The sequence below is a fragment of the Porites lutea genome, chromosome 1 (assembly GCF_958299795.1).
Source record: "Porites lutea chromosome 1, jaPorLute2.1, whole genome shotgun sequence".
Taxonomy (NCBI): Eukaryota; Metazoa; Cnidaria; class Anthozoa; order Scleractinia; family Poritidae; genus Porites; species Porites lutea.
The window spans coordinates 51,797,557-51,808,346 of record NC_133201.1 but is presented as its reverse complement, the minus strand read 5'-3'; the positions used below and the strand labels follow the sequence as shown (position 1 = coordinate 51,808,346).

General features: G+C 40.0%; 1 protein-coding gene across 1 annotated transcript in view; it reads left to right on the top strand.

Moving 5' to 3' along the window:
- The first annotated feature begins 2,451 nt into the window (after positions 1-2,451).
- Positions 2,452-10,790, top strand: part of LOC140937560 (uncharacterized) — a 31,496-nt gene continuing 23,157 nt past the window's right edge. The window contains exons 1-3 of the mRNA XM_073387450.1: positions 2,452-2,583; positions 2,733-3,365; positions 3,425-4,640. Coding sequence (XP_073243551.1) covers positions 2,452-2,583; positions 2,733-3,365; positions 3,425-4,640 — 1,981 coding nt within the window. The remainder of the gene's footprint in view (positions 2,584-2,732; positions 3,366-3,424; positions 4,641-10,790) is intronic.

Here is a 10,790-nt window from a genome sequence, read left to right as displayed (position 1 = left end):
CGTTTTGCAAACATGCAGAAAGTACTTGACTTCAGCGTTGGCTCTCATTGAGAAATTGGGGAAATTAGTCACGTATAACGCTGACGCTCTGGCATTGTTAGGCCATGTAAACATTGAGCTGTCTTACCGTCGACGCGACGCTATCAAACCAAACTTAAATGGCGAATATTCCGCGTTGTGTGGCTCTCAAGTACCCATCACGGGCTTGTTATTTGGCGATGAGTTGCACTCTCAGCTTAACAACATCAAAGCGACCAACAAAATTGGTCATACGACCACTGCCAAGTCAAAAATATCGAAACCACAGCGAGGGCTGGAAGGGCAAATCTTCTCACTCTAGTGGAAAGTCTTTTTAAGGGAAGAGGGGCCGGTCTTACCGGCCACACAACAATTTCCACAAACCATGGGAAACCGCGAAGAAGTCCAGCCAGTGAAACGATCTGATATTCCTACAGATAAGATAAATATGTTACAGTATCTTGAGCACAAAGTTCACTGCTTTAAAGCAGGGGGGCTGAGAGAATATTACAGTCAGTGGCAGGCCTTAACCTCAGACCCTGAGATACTGCAAATGATATTAGGCCAGCCAATTGAATTTACTAGGACTCCTTATCAGAGAGTTGTTCCCAAAGAAAAGAAAATCCTTGATTTGTATGAACAGTATGTCATTGATACCGAAATAGATAAACTACTTGCTAAAGGTGTTCTTACCCCAAGTAGTCACGAAGAAGGGGAATATATCTCTCCTTTTTTCACTAGGGCCAAAAAGGATGGCTCCTTCAGAGTTATTTTAAATCTCAAGTGCCTAAACACTCATGTGCAATATCACCATTTTAAATTATAAAATAACTGAGATAGTACGCGCGCTCTGATTGGCCGAGAGGAGTGTTTGCATGAGAGTATGTAAACATGGTTGTGGCGTCAAGTTGTTTGGCTTTTCGCGCGCTAATCACGCAAGCACGAATTTGAAAGTTTTCGAGTTCAAAACTCGACAAGTTTACTTTATTTACCCATTCCTTCGTCGGCTGAAACATGGAAAATCGTTACAAAGAAGGTGAGTCAATTTTTCTTCGCTTAAGTTGACATTTTAAGCGAGAAAAATCAGTATTTTGCAAATCATCTTTTTGCAAAACAAGAACTGATTACGCGTTCAAGACTTCGTGGACAAGATTTTGTGACTGGTAAGAATTTCTCTTTTAATCAGTGCCATACAGAGAGTTTTGCGTTTTCTTCTCGGGAAAGTTATTGTATAAAAGCAATAGAAAACTTTTTCCTGTGTTTGCATAGCCTGATATAAACACTCGAGGCGTTGGGAGAATTCTCGACGGTTATGCAAACCCTCGACTTCGTCTGTCTCGAATTCTCCCAACTCCTCTCGTGTTTATATCAGGCTACGCAAACAAGGAAAACGTTTTCTATTGCTTAAATGGACTCACTTAATACTGTTTTACATATGGTAAAACCTGGGTGCTTTATGGCATCAATAGACTTAAAGGATGCTTATTATTCTGTACCTATCGCCACTGCAGACCAAAAATACCTGAAGTTTCAGTGGCGAGGAAAACTGTATAAGTATGTTTGCTTTCCAAATGGATTGGCATTTTGCCCCAGGAAGTTTACTAAATTATTAAAGCCAGTATATTCACATTTAAGACAACTGGGTCACCTTTCAGCAAGTCATATTGATGACTCATATCTCCAGGGTGATGACTATGATGACTGTGAAAGAAATGTTTGGGATACTGTCAACTTATTTGATTCCCTTGGGTTTAGTGGACACCCTGAAAATCATCCTTTGTTCCGCAACAGCGAATCACCTTTATGGGCTTTATTATAGACTCAATTACAATGACAGTCTATCCAACTTCTGAGAAGATCGAGAAGATATTTCATACCTGTCAAGGCCTGTTGCAGTGTCCACACCCCACAATAAGAGAGGTGGCATCCACTCTTGGGTTGCTCATATCAAATTTTCCGGCAGCACAGCTGGGGCCCTTGCATTTTAGGTCACTTGGCATGGACAAAACAGAGGCCTTGCGCTTAAACAAGGGTAACTTTGATGCATTTATGCAACGGTCTGAGTTGTCTTGCAGTGATTTGCAGTGGTGGGTAAACTCAGCAAGGTCACTGCATAAACCTATAAGCCTTCCCCAGCCAGAGATCACTTTATACACAGATGCAAGTAAAGGAGGCTGGGGAGGAGTACTCAATAATGTCAAGATTGGGGAACATTAGACCCCTGAAGAAGCTTCTAATCACATTAATTATCTTGAAATGCTTGCAGTGTTGCTTTCTCTCAAAGCATTTCATAAAGAACTATCAGGGAAGCATGTCCTTGTGCGAATTGATAACATGACTGCTGTGTCAGATTTAGGTAAAATGGGCACAAGCCATTCCAAAAAGCGAAATCATTTAACCCGTACGCTCTAGGAATGGTGCCTTGACAATAACATGTGGTTAACCACAAGTCATATCCCGGGTAAAGAGAATACTCTAGCTGATGAAGAGTCCAGGAAATCTAGGAAAGAAACTGAACGGACCTTAGACAGAGGAATTTTCCACGAGGCTGTTAAGAAACTTGATGTAAAGCCTCAGATTGACCTATTTGCCTCTCGGCTTAATTACCAGTTAAGGCCATTTGTCGCCTACCAACCTGATCCTGAAGCAATTGCTATTAATGCCTTTTCAATCTCTTGGAAACCTTACATTTTTTACGCTTTTCCTCCTTTTAGTATCATCCCAAAAGTGTTACAGAAAATCCAAGCAGAGGAGGCCACAGGACTGTTGGTTGTGCCATGCTGGCCGACTCAGCCATGGTGGCCATCGGTAATGAGACTGCTGGTTCAGAAACCCCTTGTGCTTCCCAAAAAGAAACACACTTTATTTCTACCTCAACAGCCAGACTTGGTGCATCCACTACACCAGAAACTCACCCTGCTGATATGCCACTTGTCCAGAAATCACTTGAAGGCAGAGGCCTTTCGGAATCAGCTACCTCACTCATCCTGCAGTCCTGGAGAAAGGGCACTAAACAACAATATAAACCATTCATCGCTAAATGGGAACAGTACTGTAGTCAAAGGCAGATTAATCCCTTTTCAGCCACTATAGAACATGGGATTAATTTCCTGGCAGAACTCTACCAAACAGGGATTGGATATAGTGCTCTCAATACAGCCCGGTGTGCTTTATCTACTGTTTGTTTTACATCAGAGCATTACACTTTTGGACAGCATCCCTTAGTCTGTCGTTTCATCAAGGGAATCTTCGAATGCAGACCCTCTCTACCAAGGTATCAAGAAACTTGGGATGTGACGGTGGTATTAGCCTACCTAGCTAAACTGGGCCCACCTGAGAAACTTTTTTCAATTTTTTTTTCAATCTCTTGGAAACCTTACATTTTTTACGCTTTTCCTCCTTTTAGTATCATCCCAAAAGTGTTACAGAAAATCCAAGCAGAGGAGGCCACAGGACTGTTGGTTGTGCCATGCTGGCCGACTCAGCCATGGTGGCCATCGGTAATGAGACTGCTGGTTCAGAAACCCCTTGTGCTTCCCAAAAAGAAACACACTTTATTTCTACCTCAACAGCCAGACTTGGTGCATCCACTACACCAGAAACTCACCCTGCTGATATGCCACTTGTCCAGAAATCACTTGAAGGCAGAGGCCTTTCGGAATCAGCTACCTCACTCATCCTGCAGTCCTGGAGAAAGGGCACTAAACAACAATATAAACCATTCATCGCTAAATGGGAACAGTACTGTAGTCAAAGGCAGATTAATCCCTTTTCAGCCACTATAGAACATGGGATTAATTTCCTGGCAGAACTCTACCAAACAGGGATTGGATATAGTGCTCTCAATACAGCCCGGTGTGCTTTATCTACTGTTTGTTTTACATCAGAGCATTACACTTTTGGACAGCATCCCTTAGTCTGTCGTTTCATCAAGGGAATCTTCGAATGCAGACCCTCTCTACCAAGGTATCAAGAAACTTGGGATGTGACGGTGGTATTAGCCTACCTAGCTAAACTGGGCCCACCTGAGAAACTTAGTCTGAAGAACTTGACTTTGAAAGTGATAAGGTTGATGGCATTGCTTTCAGGACAGCGTCGCCAGACTCTGCACACATTATCAATTGATTGTATGCAAATAAGTGCTGATAAGTGTGTGTTTTCCATTAACTCATTGTTGAAAACTTCGAGACCTGGTAAACATTTAGCTTGTATTGAGTTTCAGGCCTATGCACCAGATGTTAGTCTTTGTATTATAAAGTATATTCAGCACTATCTGGAGCGTACAGATATTCTTCGAGGTAATGTGAAGCAGCTTTTTATAAGTTACACTAAGCCTCACAAAGCTCTTTCCCCTGATACAGTAAGCCGGTGGATTAAGACTACATTGGTTGATGCTGGAATTGACACTTCAAAGTACAGTGCACACAGCACCAGATCAGCATCTACATCTGCAGCAAAGGGGAACAACATTTCTATTGCCACAATTATGAAAGGTGCTGGGTGGTCCCAGGAGTCCACATTTACAAAGTTTTATGACAAACCAGTGGCCCCTCGAGAGAATTTTGGGGCTGAACTCCTTAAAGCTGTATGTGGGGACAACTACCACCCACCCATGCTTGGGTGTAAGTGCTCACATCTGTTAAAGACTGATCTTCCCGGGCTCGTGCGCTTTCTCACATGACTCCTTCGATCCCGACCAATGACTCACAGAACCCAAATCAAACTTCACCTTACAGGTAATTCTCGTTTAACTTTGGTATTTTACTGTTAGATCGATTGATACGATTAAATGGTTTCTTCCCATTTCCATCATCTTTGCATACATTTTCCGCTTCTCCTTTCTCAGTGAGAATCATTAAAGAACTGACTCAAAGCTCTTTGTCTTTCCTCGTCTCCCACTATTTTTGAATGTGGCGCGCTTTTTTAACACGACTCCTCGATTAAATAGAATTATTGGACTGTATTAAAAAAAACGAGCACCAAGAAAGAAGTTTTATTAGTTAAACTGACCAAGTGAAATGTGACCCTCCACAGGATTTTAATGCTAAAGGTGAAAGCACGCGCACGACACGCTTTCACTTTAAAACAAAATAATTTATTTTAACACGCTTTAGCACGCTTGCAATCTTGCCTCATTAGCAATTTCTTTTGTTTCAGAGGAAACGCTTGAGACAATTAAGCGTGAGCAAGTCGAACAAAAGAGCGTGTTAAAGTTTTCAAACAAAAGCTCCGTGCGAAAAAGCACAACACGCTTTCAGTGTGCGCAAAAGCACACAAGGCGTGTTATCTATAGGCTAAATAAATTTCCTCTACAAAAAGGAACCGTAAATGATTATGAACGGCACCTTTTTTTGGTAACTATCGAGAAAGAAAAAGTTATACCTCAGCGATCGCAGTGATAGTATCTGATTGAAAAAACGTTGTCGCTTGAAAAGTATAAACAGTGAACGGTGGGACCTACTGGATTTATGGGTAGAACTTTATTAGCACTGCAAAATCAAAGTTCTTTCCGGAAATGTTTACTGACAAAGCTGCGCAAAGGTTATCTTAACTTTCCTTAAGCTTCTCGAAGCCGAGAGTTTCTGCCGTGTTGGCGTTGCCAATTCTCTCTCTGAAAATAATACTGATTGTTTTACCGCTTTTTGAATAGTAAACAAAATATGTTAAATTGGTGCTTCTTGTTTGATTCTTTGAACGGCTTGGAAACTAAAATTTCGAGGACGTTTTTGGACTTTTTACATTTAGGGCATGAATTTTTCGTCATTTCACGCCACGGAACCTAAAAATGAGCCTGGCTAGCTGTAAAAAGGGGCAATACGGAGGCAGCACGTCCTAGCCGGCATGATCACATGCTGTTTACGAAAAATTCCCTCATCCATGTCAGGGCATTCTGTATTTTAAAGCCTCCCCTAGGGCATGACTCAGCAACTGAGGACATTTCTGCCACGTTTTCAATGTTGGTTGGCATGCAAGGATTTTTCCCATGCCTATCGTCAATGATTTGCTCACTGGTAATAGAGGGGGTGGCCTCAGAGTGGTTTTGCATTGAAATTGGCATGTAACAGAATTTCGCATGCCCTGTAAGCATAATTTGAGGTTCCGTGACCTTCTCACCCAGGCCGCGAGGAACCTAGGTTCTAGCTATAAGTAATTAATACCCAGCAAAATCTCCGGCATGCCAGGCATGCCAAATTTTCTGGCATGTCCGGCATGCCAAATTCTCTGACATGCCGGGCGTGCCATTATCTGGGTCATGCTGGGCATGCCAAAATTGGTCTCTGGCATGCTCTCAACGCACAGGTTATAATTCCTTGAATCTACAGATATTTTAAGCCTGGCTAAAAAAAATAATAAACAGATCACCGTGCTTATCTTTTGATGTACGGTTACACGATGACGTCATTGCTATTCCTTTCATTTTCATAGATTTGGTTGTCCCAGCAAAGTTTAAATAACAAAAGCTCTAATTTTCACAAGAAAGTAAAACCCTGAGGGATTCTACCGTAGTAATAAAACAGCCTCATCGTGGAGATGACCTGTTGGGGGATTGTAGAAACTCCTCAACCCTTTTAATGAGTCTTTAATAGGATTCCCATTTTACATTGCGAATAAAATGGAAATGACTGAAATATGTAAAAAGAGAGACAGACACTATTTTCATTGTATAATAAAATGCATCTATGTTCCATGAAAGCTTTTAAAAATACAAGGTTATAGAATATCTTTCAAAGTTCATTACAAACTGAGCTAGAGCCCCAAAATCACTGTTCATCATTCTCTAAATTATGATGTTTGGCAATGCAATGTGCTTGAATATAACGTTGCAATTACAAATCTCTCTAACGCAATTTTCCCTACGTTAGAAAAGCTGTTTTTATCTTGTTTCACATTTTGATAAGGAGTCTGAGTTCCTCTTTCTTGTTTTGTACGCTTGCCAGGGATTAGTGTTTTTGTGTCATTACCAGTGTCTGTGTTCTTTGTTTTTAACTCAAAGGAAGTCAGTAATAACTGACAGTATCAAAGAATTGCTCTCTAGAAAAGTAATTATCTCCTCGTCATGTCTGGAAGTTACCTGTAACAAAAAAGAAATGGAATGTTAACACATGCAAGGGCAATATAAAAAAAAATAGAACATGTAGACTCAGCTTCTCTTAACATATTTTCATACTGGCTTGTTTCATACTGGCTTGTTGAGTCTGGTCGCAACTAATTGTCTGAGGCTAATTTCACAAGAGTGTGCAATTGAGATAAATGCATGGTAAATAAAGTGAAAGAAACGTGGCTTCACATTAGCCAATTTACATTGCGTTGTTCGATGATGTTTACATGCTCTTCTACTACAAAATAAACCTTTGCATTTGGATTTGCAAGTCAAGATTATCCCGAGTTTGACTGACACTTAAACAACAGATTCATTTTTAAGCAGGTAAGGCGTACACCCATATAAAGCCGGAATATGTAAAGGAAACTCAGCGAAAAATTTTTCGCATCTTTTTGTGGCGATATTGTCTTATGGCCCGTCAGCTGATTAGGGGTTTTGAAGAAAAAGTACATTAGGACCAAAGGTTAAAGCTTATCCTGTTACATCATTTCACATGTTACCTAGAGTTCTAATAAATAGGTCATAAAATAGGATTTAACGAGAGCGAATTTGTTTCTCAATCGGTGTATAAAAAAGTGAAGCTATCAAATGAGAAGTTTATAAAGTATCAAAATTATTAAATTAAAAGCTCATATAATTAGGAAAATTCCTACACGAAAACAATGCTAGTGACATTAAATTGATCAAATAAAATTCTCACAAAATATGTCGAATAAAAGCCTCATTGTTTGCTTTTGTTTTTGCGTAAAGGTAAATTTTTCGAGCCACAAAGCAAAGTTGAAAAAACGACTAAATCTTAATTTTTTATATTGAACATGTTTATTAGCTTAGTTTTCGTCCGTTTTGAAAGCTTTATAACCCAATCATTATTTTCGAGTTAAAATAGTACAAAATCATTTCAAAAACCATTTTCATTTAAAGTAGAGCCGGCAAACGTGAACATTTTGTAATTCAAAAGTCGGACCCAGCCAGGTTGTTTAAGCTTACTAAATAGATATTTTTTGCATTTTAGCGTCCTATAAATTTACCAGAATCACCTGTCAGAGGCTTACTGTAGCAAAGCATTTTGTAGTACACTCGTAGACAAGCAATGTAAGCCTTAAGTCTTTGATTGGATGAGATGTCCAAAAGAAAAATTAATTTTGTGGACCTAAACGCACATTCACAGACTGCTTATATTGAGTTGTTTACAACTTTGCATTGACACCTGCAGCATGTTCATTTTTTTAAAGCGAAATCCAAATCTGATTTTGGCATTTGATTTACGGATATTTTATTTTGTCTCCAAAAGTGATTGTAATATCCGTTTGATTGTCTTTTAAACAACAGTCAAACTATGAAGCAAAAATAAGTAACTTTACCAGTACAGTGAAAAAATATGACCGTAGGTGCCAAAAATAATTATGCTCGAGCTATAAAATTAGATCTGACTTTTTTAGCTTTGGTTTCTATATTTTTGAAGTTTTCTCTAGTCTTCTTAGCAGCAGAAGAAGATTACAAGACGTACAAACAGAAACAATCCGAAGTGAACGAGTTGACAACCACTTATACCCCAGTTCGTAGGCATGCTCAACAGCAAGATAAACTGAATGCCAAAAAGCTAATTCACGGGATTTGTTCGATATTCAGGCTTTTTCTTTACAAATTAATACTAAATTTGTACTTACAGTCTCTCACAGATCCATTTCTTGTCCAGCATTCACCAACATCTCAACCACGCACCGCGGAAAAAAAAGACAAAACAAGTGCGAAGAGACATGACGACATCGTGACGCCACAACTGCCACGCTACAACAAACTTGATTCATCGTCATCCGAAAACACTTCTGCGGAAATTCGGCCTATTTCGTGCGTGCTCGGGGTATCTTCGGATGAAGCAGATGAAGTTACTCAAAGGACTGTCGTCAGCAAGGAGTAAAACAGTTTGCGAGATTCGCATAGCCGACAAGGAGCGCACTGAAAACCTAAGCAAAATCTACCTGAGAAGGCAGTCCAAATTCACCAAATCAGAACGTCTTTGCAGTATTAACATCGTACTCTCGTACTGACTTGAACGACCTGGTAAGCTTAATTTTCACCAGTCTTTTAATGCTGTTGACAGGGAAACATTCCGACGCGATAAAACTTAGCATGGATAAGTTTTTACTGAGAAGATTTGTTATCTTATTGTTTAAAACGTTTTCCGCGATCAAATTTAAATCTGGATCCAGAAATGTCAGTATCGGTTTGAAATAAAAGGATTAATCTTTGATTGCAAGTGAAGTATTCTATTTTATGCATGAATAATGTTGTTTTGTTGTGCTTTTTATTTGCAAATCCAGGCTTCTGTCTTCAGTTTTGCCAGTCGATCCCGTGACACACATTGTGACAAACATGACTTTTTTTGTCATAATCTGCATTTATTGCCAGGCATGAAACCTGTAACTTCAAGGTCCCTAAGATATATTTAGCGATTATATGTGATTCTCAGGATATGATGCTGAAGCGAACATGAAAATGAGTATCGCTGGGCATGCCAATTTCATGCCCGGCATGCCGGGCTTGCCTAACCAACTGGCTTCACGATCGGCATGCCCCGCATGCCAAACCAGAGGAGCAAAAACTGGGAATGAATTATCAACCTGGCGAGAGATCTGGGACCTAATTTTAGCTGGGTCAATTTTGGGCTGCGAGGGCATGAACCCATTTTTTCCATGCCTATGAGATGTTATTTCTAAGTACCAATGTTCCCTTGAATTTTGTCATGCCTAAATATATAAAATTTCCCCTCTCTCGTTAATCCTCAGACTGGATGCGATTTTTACGCTCGCTAGGCATGTTCAACTGAAAATCATGCCCATACCCTCATTCAAAACAAAATGCCATCAAATTTTAGTTGCCAAGCCGTTTTTGTTTTTGCCACGATAATACGGCGTGTTTAGAGTAGTAAAGCTCGATCCGAGAATTAAATCTCTGTCAGTCACACGCTGAGAAAAGAGAAAAAGAACTAAATTAAAAGTAATCCCAGTGAAATTCTTGAAGGCAATCATTTGTTCGATAAAGTTCGGTCATTGAATTAATTCATCGAGCTCGATCTAAAGCGGTGACGGTCAAGCTGCTCGAAAGTCATGTCGTTTGAAGTTACGTCGTACTAAAATCTGATAATATGAGTTTTGTCGCCCAAAATTCACAGAAAAGTCGCCCGGAATCCTAACTCATGAGGCCTGAAATTTCACCATGCTCAATATCCAACATGTCCTAGCATTGTATTACCTGAAACTAATGGCGCTTTTTCGTCTCATCAAAGTTAAAAGAAAAACGAAATATTCTATAGTGCTACTGAATTATCATTCTTTTTTCGTCTGTTATGAACGCAGCGACGGAAACATGGAAAACCGGGCTTACCATGATGTACCCGCTGACGGAAACACGTTTGCCTCTGCGTTTCTCGCAACGGAGTCTAGTATTCTACAGTGTTTTTAGTTTACAGATTCTTGTTTTTTCCGTTCTGTGAAGAATGAGATATAGTACTTGTTTACAGCGCTTGATTCGCCTTAGCATAGCGTAACGAGATATCGTCACATAAATTATGATTGATAGCGCTTCGTTCGTCAGGGGCACCTAACAGCGACTTCCTCCTAAATGCATTCTAGCATCCTAGGACAACTTCAGTCTTTTCGAAATTACCAGG